At 46.5% G+C, this 16,626-nt stretch overlaps 1 protein-coding gene across 1 annotated transcript; it reads left to right on the top strand.

Annotated features, from left to right (window-relative positions):
• The first annotated feature begins 10,278 nt into the window (after window positions 1-10,278).
• On the top strand, window positions 10,279-15,749 carry LOC109747335 (RHOMBOID-like protein 2). Its single transcript, XM_020306416.4, has 5 exons — window positions 10,279-11,030; window positions 13,442-13,605; window positions 14,665-14,831; window positions 14,993-15,240; window positions 15,390-15,749. The coding sequence occupies exons 1-5, from the start codon at window positions 10,735-10,737 to the stop codon at window positions 15,499-15,501; spliced, it is 987 nt and encodes a 328-aa protein (XP_020162005.1). The 5' UTR covers window positions 10,279-10,734; the 3' UTR covers window positions 15,502-15,749.
• Window positions 15,750-16,626: the final 877 nt, after the last annotated feature.

The raw sequence follows: 16,626 nt of genomic DNA, 5'->3' as shown, positions 1-16,626 counted from the left end.
TCTCGGGCAAGTAACATACCGATTGACAAAGGGAATTGTATACGGGATTGATTGAATCCCCGACATCGTGGTTCATCCGATGAGATCATCGTGGAACATGTGGGAGCCAATATGGGTATCCAGATCCCGCTATTGGTTATTGGCCGGAGAGGTGTCTCGTTCATGTCTGCATGGTTCCCGAACCCGTAGGGTCTACACACTTAAGGTTCGGTGACGCTAGAGTTGTTATGGGAAATAGTATGTGGTTACCGAAGGTTGTTCGGAGTCCTGGATGAGATCCCGGACATCCCGAGGAGTTCCGGAATGGTCCGACGGTGAAGATCGATATATTGGACGAAGGGTATTGGAGTCCGGAAGTGTTCCGGGGGTACCAGGCTATGGCCGGCATGACCGAAAGGTGTTTCGGGAGCCCCGGCAAGTGTTGGAGGGCCTCATGGGCCAAAGGGGAAGGGGCAAACCAGCCCACTAAAGGGTGGTGCGCCCCCCACACCCTTTTCCACGTTACTTGGGGAGGTGGGGCGCCTCCACCTGCTTGGCTTGGGGGGCAAGTCTCCCTAGGATTTTCCCTAGGGAGATCCAATCTGCTTGGCCGCCGCCCCCTAGGGGAAACCCTAGGGCGCCTCCCCTCTCCCCTTGCCCCTATATATAGTGGAGGGGTGGGAGGGCAGCCGCACCTCTTCCCTGGCGCAGCCCTCCCTCCTCATACACCTCCTCCTCCTCTGTAGTGCTTAGCGAAGCTCTGCCGGAGAACCACGAGTTCCATTGTCACCACGCCGTCGTGCTGCTGGAGTTCTCCCTCAACTCCTCCTCTCCCCTTGCTGGATCAAGAAGGAGGAGACGTCCCCGGGCTGTACGTGTGTTGAACGCAGAGGCACCGTCCGTTCGGCGCTAGATCGGATCTTCCGCGATTTGAATCGCCACGAGTACGACTCCATCAACCGCGTTCTTGTAACGCTTCCGCTTAGCGATCTTCAAGGGTATGAAGATGCACTCCCTCTCTCTCTTTGCTAGCATCTCCTAGATTGATCTTGGTGACACGTAGGAAAATTTTGAATTATTGCTACGTTCCCCAATAGTGGCATCATGAGCTAGGTCTATGCGTAGATTCTATGCACGAGTAGAACACAAAGTAGTTGTGGGCGAAGATTTGTTCAATTTGCTAACCGTTACTAGTCTTATCTTGATTCGGCGGCATTGTGGGATGAAGCGGCCCGGACCGACCTTACACGTACTCTTACGTGAGACAGGTTCCACCGACTGACATGCACTTGATGCATAAGGTGGCTAGCGGGTGTCTGTCTCTCCCACTTTAGTCGGATCGGATTCGATGAAGAGGGTCCTTACGAAGGGTAAATAGCAATTGGCATATCACCGTTGTGGCTTTTGCGTAGGTAAGAAACGTTCTTGCTAGAAACCCATAGCAGCCACGTAAAACATGCAACAACAATTAGAGGACGTCTAACTTGTTTTTGCAGGGTATGCTATGTGATGTGATATGGCCAAAAGGATGTGATGAATTATATATATGTGATGTATGAGATTGATCATGTTCTTGTAATAGGAATCACGACTTGCATGTCGATGAGTATGACAACCGGCAGGAGCCATAGGAGTTGTCTTAATTTATTGTATGACCTGCGTGTTAATGAAAAACGCCATGTAATTACTTTACTTTATTGCTAACTGTTAGCCATAGTAGTACAAGTAATAGTTGGTGAGACAAATTCATGAAGACATGATGATGGAGATCATGGTGTCATGCCGGTGACGAAGGTGATCATGCCGCGCCTCGAAGATGGAGATCAAAAGGCGCAAGATGATATTGGCCATATCATGTCACTTTATGATTTGCATGTGATGTCTGTCATGTTTACATCTTATTTGCTTAGAACGACGGTAGCATAAATAAGATGATCCCTCACTAAAATTTCAAGAGATGTGTTCCCCCTAACTGTGCACCGTTGCGAAGTTTCATTGTTTCGAAGCACAACGTGATGATCGGGTGTGATAGATTCTAACGTTCGCATACAACGGGTGTAAGCCAGATTTACACATGCGAAACACTTAGGTTGACTTGACGAGCCTAGCATGTACAGACATGGCCTCGAAACACAAGAGACCGAAAGGTCGAACATGAGTCGTATAGTAGATACGATCAACATGGAGATGTTCACCGTTGATTAATAGTCCGTCTCACATGATGATCGGACATGGCCTAGTTGACTCGGATCATGTATCACTTAAATGACTAGAGGGGTGTCTATCTAAGTGGGAGTTCATTAAATAATCAAATGAACTGAATTGTCATGAACATAGTCAAAAGGTCTTTGCAAATTATGTCATAACTTACGCTTTAGTTCTACTGTTTAAGATATGTTCCTAGAGAAAATTTAGTTGAAAGTTGACAGTAGCAAGTATGGCGGACTGGGTCCGTATACTGAGGATGGTCCTCATTGCTGCACAGAAGGCTTATGTCCTTAATGCACCGCTCGGTGTGCTGAACCTCGAGCGTCGTCTGTAGATGTTGCGAAACATCTGACATACACGTTTTGATGACTATGTGATAGTTCAGTGCGTAATGCTAACGGTTTAGAATTGAGGCGCCAAAGACGTTTTTGAAACATCACAGAACATATGAGATGTTCCAAAGACTGAAATCGGGATTTCAGACTAGTGCCCACGTCAAGAGGTATGAGACCTCTGACAAGTTTCTTAAGCCTGCAAACTAAGGGAGAAAAGCTCACTCGTTGAGCATGTGCTCAGATTGTCTAAGTACTACAATCGCTTGAATCGAGTGGGAGTTAATCTTCCAGATGAGATAGTGATGGTTCTCCATAGTCACTGCCACCAAGTTATTAGAGCTTCGTGATGAACTATAAACATATCAGGGATAGACATGATGTTCCTTGAGCAACTCACGATGTTTGACACCGCGAAAGTAGAAATCAAGTAGGAGCATCAATTGTTGATGGTTAGTAAAACCACTAGTTTCAAGAAGGGCAAGGGAAAGAAGGGATACTTCATGAAACGGCAAATCAGTTGCTGCTCTAGTGAAGAAACCCAAGGTTAAACCCAAACCCGAGACTAAGTGCTTCTGTAATGAGGGGAACGGTCACTGAAGCAGAACTACCCTAGATACTTGGTAGATGAGAAGGCAGGCAAGGTCGACAGAAGTATATTGGATATACATTATACTAATGTGTACTTTACTAGCACTCCTAGTAGCACCAGGGTATTAGATAGCGGTTCGGTTGCTAAGTGTTGGTAACTCGAAATAAAAGGCTACGGAATAAACGGAGACTAGCTAAAGGTGAGATGACGATATGTGTTGGAAGTGTTTCCAAGGTTGATGTGATCAAACATCGCACGCTCCCTCTACCATCGAGATTGGTGTTAAACCTAAATAATCATTATTTGGTGTTTGCGTTGAGCATAGACATGATTGGATTATGTTTATCGCAATACGGTAATTCATTTAAGGAGAATAATGGTTACTCTGTTTATTTGAGTAATACCTTCAATGGTCTTGCACCTAAAATGAATGGTTCATTGAATCTCGATCGTAGTGATACACATGTTCATGCCAAAAGATATAAAATAGTAATGATAGTACCACATACTTGTGGCACTGCCATTTGAGTCATATTGGTATAAAACGCATGAAGAAGCTCCATGTTGATGGATCTTTGGACTCACACGTTTTTGAAAAGATTGAGACATGCGAACCATGTCTATTGGTAGATATGCATGAAGAAACTCCATACAGATGGATCGTTTGGACTCACTTGATTTTGAATCACTTGAGACATGCAAATCATAACACATGGGCAAGATGACTGAAAGGCCTCGTTTTCAGTAAGATGGAACAAGAGAGCAACTTGTTGGAAGTAATACATTTGATGTGTGCAGTCCAATGAGTGCTGAGGCACGCAGTGGATATCGTTATGTTCTTACTTCACAGATGATTTGAGTAGATGCTAAGAATATTTACTTGATGAAACACAAGTCTGAATTATTGAAAGGTTCAAGTAATTTGAGAGTGAAGTTGAAGATCTTCGTGACAAGAGGATAAAATGTCTATGATATGATCATAGAGATATTTGAGTTACGAGTTTGGCACACAATTAAGAAATTGTGGAAATTGTTTCACGACTAATACCGCCTGGAACACTATAGTGTGATGGTGTGTCCGAACATCATAACTGCACCCTATTGGATATAGTGCATACCATGATGTCTCTTATCGAATTACACTATCGTTTATGGGTTAGGCATTAGAGACAACCGCATTCACTTTAAATAGGGCGCCACGCAATTCCGTTGAGATGACACCATATGTACTATGGTTTAGAGAAACCTAAGCTGTCGTTTCTTAAAAGTTTGGGGCTGCGACGCTTATGTGGAAAAGTTTCAGGCTGATAAGCTCGAACCCAAAGCGGATAAATGCATCTTCGTAGAATACCCAAAACAGTTGGGTATACCTCCTATTTCAGATCTGGAAGCAAAAGTGATTGTTTCTAGAAACGGGTCCTTTCTCGAGGAAAAGTTTCTCTCGAAAGAATTGAGTGGGAGGATGGTGGAGACTTGATGAGGTTATTGAACCATCACTTCAACTAGTGTGTAGCAGGGCACAGGAAGTTGTTCTTGTGGCACCTACACCAACTGAAGTGGAAGCTTGTGATAGTGATCATGAAACTTCGGATCAAGTCACTACCAAACCTCGTAGGATGACAAGGATGCGTACTACTTCAGAGTGGTACGTAATCCTGTCTTGGAAGTCATGTTGCTAGATAACAATGAACCTACGAGCTATGGAGAAACGGTGGTGGGCCCAGATTCCGACGAATGGCTTGAGGCCATAAAATCCGAGAGAGGATCCATGTATAAAACAAAGTATAGACTTTGGAAGAACTACTTGATGGTCGTAAGGCTGTTGGGTGCAGATGGATTTTAAAAGGAAGACAGACAATGATGGTAAGTGTCACCATTAAGAAAGCTCGACTTGTCGTTAAGATGTTTTCCAACAAGTTCAAGGAGTTGACTACGATGAGATTTTCTCACTCGTAGCGATGCTAAGAGTCTGTTGGAACTATATTAGCAGTTACTGCATTATTTATGAAATCTTCCAGATAGGATGTCAAAACATTGTTTCCTCGACGATTTTCTTGAGGAAAGGTTGTATGTGATACAACCAGATGGTTTTGTCAATCCTGAAAGATGCTAACAAGTATGCAAAGCTCCAGCAATCCTTCTAAGGACTGGAGTAAGCATCTCGGAGTTGGAATGTACGCTTTGATGAGATGATCAAAGATTTTGGGTTTTTACAAAGATTATGAGAAACTTATATTTCCAAAGAAGTGAGTGGGAGCACTATAGAATTTTTGATGAGTATATGTTCTTAACATATTGTTGATCAGAAATGATGTAGAATTTCTGGAAAGCATACAGGGTTATTTGAAAAGTGTTTTTCAATGGAAAACCTGGATTAAGCTACTTGAACATTGAGCATCAAGATCTATAAGGATAGATCAAAAACGCTTAATAGTACTTTCAAATGAATACATACCGTGACAAGATTTTGAAGGAGTTCAAAATAGATCAGCAAAGAAGGAGTTCTTGGCTGTGTTACAAGGTGTGAGTATTGAGTAAGACTCAAGACCTGACCACGGCAGAAGAGAGAGAAAGGACGAAGGTCGTCCCCTATGCTTTAGACGTAGGCTCTACAATATGCTATGCTGTTTACCGCACCTGAAGTGTGCCTTGCCATGAATTAGTCAAGGGGTACAAGAGTGATCCAGGAATGGATCACATGACAACGGTCGAACTTATCCTTAGTAATTAGTGAACTAAGGAATTTTCTCGATTATGGAGGTGGTAAAAGAGTTCGTCGTAAAGGGTTACGTCGATGCAAACTTTGACACTAATCCGGATGACTCTGAGTAGTAAACCGGATTCGTATAGTAGAGCAGTTATTTGGAATAGCTCCAAGTAGTGCGTGGTAGGTACATCTACATGATGACATAGAGATTTGTAAAGCACACACGGATCTGAAAGGTTCAGACCCGTTGACTAATAACCTCTCTCACAAGCGAGATATGAACAAACCCCATGGGTGTTGGATTCATTACAATCACATAGTGATGTGAACACTCTAGTGCAAGTGGGAGACTATTGGAAATATGCCCTAGAGGCAATAATAAAATGGTTATTATTGTATTTCCTTCTTCATGATGATTTTCTATTGTTCATGCTATAATTGTATTAACTGGAAACCGTAATACATGTGTGAATACATAGACCACAACATGTCCCTAGTAAACCTCTAGTTGACTAGCTCGTTGATCAATAGATGGTTATGGTTTCCTGACCATGGACATTGGATGTCATTGATGACGGGATCACATCATCAGGAGAATGATGTGATGGACAAGACAATCCTAAGCATAGCACAAGATCGTGTAGTTCGTTTGCTAAGAGCTTTTCTAATGTCAAGTATCATTTCCTTAGACCATGAGATTGTGCAACTCCCGGATACCGTAGGAATGCTTTGGGTGTACCAAACGTCACACCGTAACTGGGTGGCTATAAAGGTACACTACAGGTATCTCCGAAAGTGTCTGTTGGGTTGGTACGAATCGAGACTGGGATTTGTCACTCCGTATGACGGAGAGGTATCTCTGGGCCCACTCGGTAATGCATCATCATAATGAGCTCAATGTGACTCAGTAGTTAGTCACGGGATCATGCATTACGGAACGAGTAAAGTGACTTGCCGGTAACGAGATTGAACGACGTATTGGGATACCGACGATCGAATCTCGGGCAAGTAACATACCGATTGACAAAGGGAATTGTATACGGGATTGATTGAATCCCCAACATCGTGGTTCATCCGATGAGATCATCGTGGAACATGTGGGAGCCAATATGGGTATCCAGATCCCGCTATTGGTTATTGGCCGGAGAGGTGTCTCGGTCATGTCTGCATGGTTCCCGAACCCGTAGGGTCTACACACTTAAGGTTCGGTGACGCTAGAGTTGTTATGGGAAATAGTATGTGGTTACCGAAGGTTGTTCGGAGTCCCGGATGAGATCCCGGACATCACGAGGAGTTCCGGAATGGTCCGGCGGTGAAGATCGATATATCGGACGAAGGGTATTGGAGTCCGGAAGTGTTCCGGGGGTACCAGGCTATGGCCGGCATGACCGAAAGGTGTTTCGGGAGTCCCGACAAGTGTTGGAGGGCCTCATGGGCCAAAGGGGAAGGGGAAAACGAGCCCACTAAGGGGTGGTGCGCCCCCACACCCTTTTCCACGTTACTTGGGGAGGTGGGGCGCCTCCACCTGCTTGGCTTGGGGGGCAAGTCTCCCTAGGATTTTCCCTAGGGAGATCCAATCTGCTTGGCCGCCGCCCCCTAGGGGAAACCCTAGGGCGCCTCCCCTCTCCCCTTGCCCCTATATATAGTGGAGGGGTGGGAGGGCAGCCGCACCTCTTCCCTGGCGCAGCCCTCCCTCCTCATACACCTCCTCCTCCTCCTCCGTAGTGCTTAGCGAAGCTCTGCCGAAGAACCACGAGCTCCATTGCCACCACGCCGTCTTGCTGCTGGAGTTCTCCCTCAACTTCTCCTCTTCCCTTGCTGGATCAAGAAGGAGGAGACGTCCCCGGGCTGTACGTGTTTTGAATGCGGAGGCGCCGTCCGTTCGGCGCTAGATCGGATCTTCCGCGATTTGAATCGCCGCGAGTACGACTCCATCAACCGCGTTCTTGTAACGCTTCCGCTTAGCGATCTTCAAGGGTATGAAGATGCACTCCCTCTCTCTCGTTGCTAGCATCTCCTAGATTGATCTTGGTGACACGTAGGAAAATTTTGAATTATTGCTACGTTCCCCAACACTTGCGCCCGCGGCCCCGACGCCTGCTGCGCCTGCGGCTCCCGCGGCGGTGGCCCTGGCGCTCCCCCCGACCGCATCCTCGGCGCCCGCGGCTCCGGCGCCCATAGCGCCCTTTTCACTGGCGACTGCGGCCGAGCCCTCCGCGGTCGGTACCGTCAGTCGCGCCGGTGCGGGTGTTTTTCGCCCGAGCTCGCGCTATGCCTCGGACAAGTACGTCCACGCGGCATCCACCTCTACACCATCGCCATTACCGTCCTCCGTTAGAGCGCTCTTCGTGACCCGCTCTGGATGTCTACGATGCAAGAGGAGTTTGATGCCTTGCTGCGCAATTGGACGTGGCAGCTTGTTCCTCGTCCCCGGCACGCCAACGTGATTACCGGATAGTGGGTCTTCAAACACAAGCTCCGTCCTGATGGTACCCTCGACCGCTATAAAGCGCGCTGGGTTGTTCGTGGTTTTCGACACCGTGTGGGCATCGACTTCACCGACACCTTCGCTCCGGTTGTTAAGCCCGGCACGATTCGCACGGTTCTCCACCTTGCGGTCTCCCGTGCCTGGCCGGTGCACCAGATGGACGTCTCCAACGCCTTCCTTCACGGTCACCTCGAGGAGCAGGTCTTCTATCAGCAACCCACGGGGTTTGTTGATCCAACACTTCCCGACCACGTGTGCCTGCTTTCGCGGTCCTTGTACGGACTCAAGCAGGCCCCTCGCGCTTGGTACCAGCGCATCGCGGCGTTTCTGCACCAGCTCGGGTTTCTCTCTACCCGCTCGGACGCATCGCTCTTTGTCTATCACCAGGGCTCCGACACGGAATACTTGCTGCTTTATGTCGACGACATCATCCTGACGGCATGTACAGCTGGTCTTCTCAGTCAGCTCACTGCTCGTCTTCGCGCTGAGTTCGCCATCAAGGACTTGGGTCCTTTACAGTACTTCCTCGGTGTTGAGGTGGTGCGACGTCCGGATGGCTTCTTCCTTCATCAGCGGAAGTATGCTCATGAGCTCCTGGAGCATGCTGGCATGCTTAACTGCAAGCCCGCTGCTACGCCTGTTGATACAAAGGCCAAGCTCTCTGCCACGAATGGTTCTCCTGCTTCGGATGTTGCGTTTTACCGGTCTATTATTGGTGCTCTCCAGTACCTCACTCCGACTCGACCGGAGATCCAGTATGCTGTCCAGCAGGTGTGTCTTCATATGCATGCTCCTCGGGACGTTCCCTGGGCCGCTGTCAAGCGGATTCTCCACTATGTCTGTGGCACTATGGACCTTGGCATCACGCTCCACGCCTCCACCAACGCCGCCCTCACCGCCTACTCCGATGTCGACTGGGCGGGCTGCCCTGACACTCGTCGCTCCACCTCGGGCTACTGTGTCTTCCTTGGACCCTCGCTCATCTTGTGGTCGTCCAAGCGACAGCCTAGTATCGCGCTGTGGCCAACTTCGTCGCTGAGTGTTCGTGGCTTCGCCAGCTGCTTCAGGAGCTCTTTTGTCCTGTCGACCGTGCTACGGTGGTCTACTGTGACAACGTCTCAGCGGTCTACCTCTCCGCTAATCCGGTTCATCATCGTCGGACCAAGCATATTGAGTTAGATATTCATTTTGTTCGGGAACAGGTGGTTCTTGGCCATATTCGTGTTCTAGATGTTCCTACTTTCCAACAATTTGCCGATATCATGACCAAGGGCTTGCCTATGGCGTCATCTAAGGAGTTCCGGTCCAGTCTTTGCGTCAGCAGCGGTGCCGCTTCGACTGCGTGGGGGGGGGGGGGGGTGATTGTGTTGTGCATATCCACCTTCTAATTGCCTTGCATAGTTGAGGTCGTGGTCCACCGTTGTACATCATGTATACGTGCGTTTGCACCTAAGTAATAGTACATCGTGCAATTCCCACAACATACAAGAAGTACACGGCAGAGTTCTCATTTCAAGACGAGCAACCATGAAACTGAATCACATTGCCAGATCGGCGAAAAGAGGTTGGTGTAAGTACGGCTGGCTGCAGCTGACGCGGAAGAGAGCTGTTAGCGGACGTGTGTACTCCCTCCGTTCCGAATTACTTGTCGCGGGTATGGATGTATTTAGATGTATTTTAGTTCTAAATACATCCATTTCTGCGACGAGTAATTTGAAACGGAGGGAGTAGGTGCGTGTGTAGATAGTGGCATTAGTGCTGACCTATTCTTACGGCTGTTCTCTGTGTGAGTTAGTTGAGCTATGTACCTGCATATACGTGTAAGCATTGTAATCAATGAAAGCAAGTGTTGCACAAAACCTCTCCCTCATGTCCTCCCTCTGGTTCTCGCAAGTGCAAATGTGCAACACGTGAGCTGAGGATGCGTGCCGTCTTGCGCATCTTGTATTACGAACGTCACACATCTTGATGCGTAGGAGTATTCGATTAGAAAGATTGCGTACCGTCCAGTTCAAATCAACTCTCTGCGGTTGTCTCCCAAGGATAAGCATTACTAGCTGCTTAACCGTCGAGTTTACAGTAGCTTGCTAGCTAACCAATCCATAACCCGAGACTGTCGCCGGCACGCCCGCGCCGCGCCACGGCCCACGGTCCCGACGCGCCAGTGCGTCTCACGGCCACACTGACTGTCGGCGCGGCGGCCACCTCACCTCACTCCCCACCATTTATCACCCCCCTCCTCGCTTCCAAGCCAAGCCGCGCGCGACGCCAACCACCTTCCACTACTCTCCTACACTCCCACACACTACAGCTCGTACGTCGCCGCTTCCCCTCCACCGCCCGCGGCCGCTGCTATAACTACAGGCCACGGAGCGCCAGCGAGGGGGGCAACCCTAGCTAGCTAGACTTCGCGCGCGCCTTAGGGGCCATGGCGAGCGGCAGCGGCAGCGGCGAGGGGAAGGCGGGCCGCGCCGGCGCGGGGTACCAGCAGTACGCTTCGTACGGCACCGGCACCGGCTACGACGAGCGCCAGTGGTGGCCGTGGCTCGTGCCCACCGTGCTCGGCGCCTGCGTCTCGGTCTTCGCCGTCGAGATGTACCTCAACGACTGCCCCCGACACGGGAGCCCCCTCGGCGGCGACGCGCGCTGCGTCGCCGGATTCCTCCGCCAGTTCTCCTTCCAGCCGCTGCGCGAGAACCCGCTCCTCGGCCCCTCTTCGGCCACGTACGTCTCACACTCATGGTTCATAGCATTCAGGCTCTTGCAGTTTAATTTCGAAATCAAAAGTGGGGAATTTTGTGAGCGGAGTGGTTGCAGCACAAGTTGGGGGTTTCTGCTGGGTTTACTGTGGGATTTCAGTTTGGCGAGATTTCTGTGTCACCGCTAGTCAAAGTTAGAGGTGCACTCATCGCAATTTTTAGCTGCTAGTCTGGAAATGGGGGAGATCGGGCAATGTTGACTAATTAGATCTGCATTACTACTGCTAAACTGGCGATTAAACACCATCATCCCCATAGCATTCGTCACGATGTCGGGCGAATGCGGTGGGTTTCCTGGCAGTGCCTGAACTCGCTTTTCCTCTTTCCTCTCTCCCTGGATGTTTCCGGAACTGATGAATTTCCGTTCATTTGTAATGGAAAGGGGTAAAGCCCGGTTCAAAAAAAAAAAAACCATCATCTTTTGTAAGTTTTTTTTAAACGTAATCTTTTGCAAACTATTTCCAGTGAAGCAATTTGATTTAGTTGTGGAGCAATGCAAAATACCTGGAACAATTCGATTTTACAAAGGTATCTTTTATTTATTTGTTTGACGGAAAACAGTAGCTGATCTAACTAGTACTTCAAATTATATTAAACAAAAAAGAATATGGTACACAGAGTTAGCAAGGTATCTTTATCAGCATTCGTTTTCTCGTGGATACGCCACTTGCTGGCAAATTAAAATCATAGGATATCCCTCAAAATAATCATATCTATGGTAGGTACACTGCCATATGTATGTTGACCACATTGACTTTCATATTTATATTGCCTCCTGCAATCTAAGATAGTGTTAGGCGTGGACTTCTTCTCTTCTCTCATTGAACTGGAATAAAAAATGTTGTTTTATCCGTTGTACTTTATTAATTCTATCACATGTGGCCTGCTCAAATGCACGGGAAATGTCTATACCCAATTTATTTGTTGCACTCGTATACACATATGTCATGTTACTTACATGAACATCAAATCAACTGGCATATCTATCTTTTTCTGTTGTACTCCCTCCGTCCGGAAATACTTGTCGCACAAATGGATAAAAATGGATGCATCTAAAACTAAAATATGACTAGATACATCCATTCCTCCGACAAGTATTTTCGGACGGAGGGAGTAATGTGCTTCCATTATATATACATCATGGTGTCCTGCGCAAACTAGTAAACGTCTTTAATCATCTTTAATGTTTGGAACTCGCATAAGTATGCACTAATTTCTTACTTATAACAACATTAGAACGTGATCAGAAGTATTGTTTATGTGTGAGTTTAATCAGTACACTGATCGTTTATACATACTTATATGGCTAGTCATTTACACATGCACATGATATTATATCAGTGTGGAATTTTTTTTATTGCAACCCATTCGATCGTTAATTTATAGTATGTGATATTACCTGGAGTTGAGATTTTTATCATCAGTAGTTGAAATTAGATTATCATGTAAACCTATTTCTAGATTGACAAATTATTCATGTTAGCATACTATTCACTGCCCAGGCTACCAATTTGTAATTTTTGGTACACAAAGCATACGGTCATATTTTGCACCAAAATTTGCAATTTAACATGTCATACTAAGATGAAGTTTCATGTGTTTTCTCAAAAGATTCAAAAGTTCTTATGAGTAGATGCTCTCACGACCTTTCATCTTAAGTCCATTGGTAGTCCTGCCCAAAAGTTTGCACTTATTTCCTTCAAGTCGGTTCAGTAACATGTTTAAGGTTTCAATGACACTCAATCAATTGCAATGCATTTTGTATTCTTGCTGTCTAAAAAGAAGTGGAATGCATCTTACTCCAAAATCCAACTCAAGTGTTATATCTAGTTTCTTTTCTTCCTTGCTTTGTCTAACCCGACATCCTATCAAATTCCAACAAGTGCACGCTTTTTTAATTCCATTTAGGATATGCACACTGCTTTTAGTTTTGTTTAGGGTATGCACACCGTTTTCATTTTTTCCGTGAGTACATGATCTCGGGCACACACAAATTGCTTGCACACCTAATTCTTCGCGTCCTGGACAATGATAAAAGGCCCATAGTCCATCAAGCGGTAATTTTGTATATGCCACCATGTTTAAAAAGTGCAAGTCCACATAATCTAAGTGCAATTATGAAGATCTAGTGGTTATGTTACAATATTCTAGTGGATAAATGGATGGATGATTTTCTTTTTGGTGAGAATTTCAGAAATATTTCTTTTTTTTTTCTGTTTTATTGTGCTTTTAATATATTATACTAATTGATAATAGCATGGCATCCGGAATCAGGGATACGTTGGTTAGGATTGGCATGGTATAGTTTTGTTCATCTTGAAAATGTTGGAAATAAAGGGACTCAATGTCCTAAAGAGTGCATACCCCATTTTGCAGTTTGGAGAAGATGGGAGCTCTTGACTGGGCCAAAGTTGTTCATCAACACCAATGGTGGCGCCTATTCAGCTGTATCTGGCTCCATGCTGGCCTAATTCACTTGATTGTCAACATGATGAGCTTGCTATTCATAGGAATCCGCCTTGAACAGCAATTTGGCTTTGGTAAGCTTCACTGAAGTACTGAATTGGTTCATTTTTTTCATTTTTGCCGCATGTCAATCTTTCTTAATTGAGATACCTTGGTTGACTGTTATCTGCTTCTGACACTAGTCTTATATTTTTCTCTCTCGATGTACTTCATGGTTTAAGCATTGTAATCCTCTGAGCTGGTTATGCATTGGTACATGTAGTACTTGTGGAAACTGATGTCAATCTGAACTAAGTAGTTCGGTATGTTAGATTCCGTGCCTCGCCTTTGTGTTGGAGCCACTAGCTATGTACTACTCCCTCTGTAAAGAAATATAAGAGCGTTTAGATCACTAAAGTAGTGATATAAACGCTCTTATATTCTTTATGGAGGGAGTAGTTGCTAAATAATTTTTATAGAAGGGGTTTCCTTCGACTTGTATTAATACGAAACAAGGTACGTGGGTTTAACTGCCAGAACACATCAAACCGCCCAAAAGTGACCAGCAACATCACATTAGCCTTGCAGACTACTTTGGGGCTTTTCATGCCCATCAAACTGTTACACAACTTGCTGTCCTGAAACTAAGCTAAGCAAAACGCCTCTAAACATATATGCCCTGCCACCTCATCCTGCCGTCAATCTTGGTATACATGGTGACCAGCTGCTCCAAGCATTGAAGACGTTGGTTGCAATTTGCTCCAGCAGTCTTGCCCAGCGCCTGGGAGTTCCCTTGATAAATATTTTTAGGGAGCAGTTATACCGCATTTGCATATCAGAAGGAAAGAGTTGTGGAGATATTTACAGATATCTGGTTCTAAGGCCTGGGGACCAAATTCCCTTTGATATATATACATGCAAATTTCCCAGCATTACTGCACAAAGGCCATTGGTTTCACAAATCTGATAAAGATTTGGCTTCCTGGTCTTTATTTGAGAACAATGAACAGTAATGTCAATGATCTTTGTAGAATTGTTTCTTTTCCTTGTGTCGACGAGTTTCATTAATTTGGATTTGCGCATAGGCTGTATTTACCTTTGTGTTACCGCGGAGTAAATTCCTGTGCACTGACTTCAGTTTACGCACTTGCAAGTCCGCATTGGGATCATCTACCTGCTATCTGGCTTTGGTGGAAGTGTGCTGTCTGCACTGTTCTTACGTAGTCACTACATCTCTGTCGGTGCCTCTGGAGCTTTGTTTGGCCTGCTTGGCTCTATGCTCTCTGAGCTTATTATGAACTGGACCATTTATTCCAACAAGGTCAGCAGAATAGAGATACTAGTATAATACTTCCTCCGTATCAAAATATAAGACGTTTCTTGACGCTGTCATGGTGTAAAAATAACGTCTTATATTTTGATACGGAGGGAGTACTTTGTTGCACTGTTTCGATGCAAGTTTGAGCTGGTTTTCTCTTGCAGGCAGCAGCCATCACAACTCTTCTGTTCATAATTGCAATCAATCTGGCGATCGGGATACTACCGCATGCCGATAATTTTGCGCATATTGGTGGGTTCGTATCTGGGTTTCTTTTTGGGTTTGTGCTGCTGGCAAGGCCTCAATTTGGTTGGATGGAGCGGCATGAGCTGCCCCAGACCGATCAACCCCCAAAGTACAAGACGTACCAGTATGCTCTGTGGGGCGCTGCACTGCTCTTGCTGCTGGTTGGGTAAGTCTCTCCACTCTATCCCAAGACACGACACACTACTAGGAAGGTGTAGTCCGATTTCATTCACTTTGTTTTAGCAAGAACGGCAAGAAGAACGGAAAAAAGAACCTGAACTGGTTGAAACCTGACGGGGGTGACTTGTGATGCAGGTTTGTGGTCGGCCTGGCGATGCTCTTCAAGGGAAAGAACGGCAACGACGGCTGCCACTGGTGCCGGTACCTGAACTGCGTGCCCTCGTCCAGGTGGAAGTGCAGCACTTAGACATGCTTCGGTTCCCCCAGTTCGGCGTTTCTCCAAAATACTAGTACATCCACTCTCTGGAGAACCATTTTTATGCTTGTGTGTTTACAAATACCAACGTCAGAGGCTTGTGCCTAGGAGAGCTGAATCCCTCCTGTATCTTGCTTGACGATGTAATTTGAGTTCGTACCTGTTGGCGTCGGCATGATTCTGCGCCAACCGTACCTCTAGATTTTGTCATGGTATATGCTGATTTTTTTTAAAGAAAACCCTCGCAAGCAATTCATCAAGGGAAAGGACACGTCACACGTGTGATGTGTCTGCAGTTCATCATGGGAGCAAAGGATCTATCGTGGTTTCACAAAGGCGCAACAAGGTATATACCACCGAACCGCACTAGTGCTGGGTGCTTTTCAGCCTCTGCTTGACCGAGTTCGCCAGGCCCAATATGCTTTTCTTCCCTAAGTGGCGCGGCATACTTCTGCAAGAAATGGGGGAGCGGGGAGTATCCTAGGTGACGCGGAGCTGTGGTTATCGTGCCGGCTCGTTAAGAGAAGGGGAGCTAGTTTTCTTCTTCTACGTGCTCTTCCTGCCGCCCCCTCCCCACGCAACACGCCACCATCTTAAAATGTATCCGTCCACGGACGGTGACAGGGGAGCCGATCATCGCCCGCATGCATTTCAACACGGATGATTTTCATCTAAACCGAACGAAGATCTTTACATTTTAAACATATTTCAACTAAACTAAGTTTTACTGGGCTTCGGCGAGGGAAGGGCGATAATGGTTGCGCGTCTTCAGCTCACTTCGATGGTCTATGGATCTGGATGTAATTTTTATTATTTCTGATGCTCGTTGTACTACCATGATTGAGATGAATAGATTGAAAGTTTTCTCCGCAAAAAAAATATGGTGGACTAGTTTTTCTTAACCTAGCCATCATCACGCTCGTGGCGGCGGTCGTTTCCCTTGATATGTCTTCCCCATCTCCGACCAGTTCACTAGCCGGCCGTGAGCCCTGGGAAGTGAAACTGCAGCGCGTAGTAGCCTTTTTGGGACCCAAGCCGTGGCGGCTTACCATGCGCTACTTTTTCTTCCTGGAGTCTTGGTGGACTGCAAGACACACAGGGTAGCGTACCACCTCT

This window comes from Aegilops tauschii, chromosome 7 (genome assembly GCF_002575655.3).
Source record: "Aegilops tauschii subsp. strangulata cultivar AL8/78 chromosome 7, Aet v6.0, whole genome shotgun sequence".
Classification (NCBI taxonomy): Eukaryota; Viridiplantae; Streptophyta; class Magnoliopsida; order Poales; family Poaceae; genus Aegilops; species Aegilops tauschii.
The sequence above is the reverse complement of the archived record's forward strand: the minus strand, read 5'-3'. Positions and strand labels throughout refer to the sequence as shown.

Coding starts and splice junctions, on each gene's coding strand:
- LOC109747335 (XM_020306416.4), top strand. CDS start 10,735: ATGGCGAGCGGCAGCGGCAGCGGCGAGGGGAAGGCGGGCCGCGCCGGC. Junction 11,031..13,441: donor CTCGGCCCCTCTTCGGCCAC/GTACGTCTCACA, acceptor CCCATTTTGCAG/TTTGGAGAAGATGGGAGCTC. Junction 13,606..14,664: donor TGAACAGCAATTTGGCTTTG/GTAAGCTTCACT, acceptor CGCACTTGCAAG/TCCGCATTGGGATCATCTAC.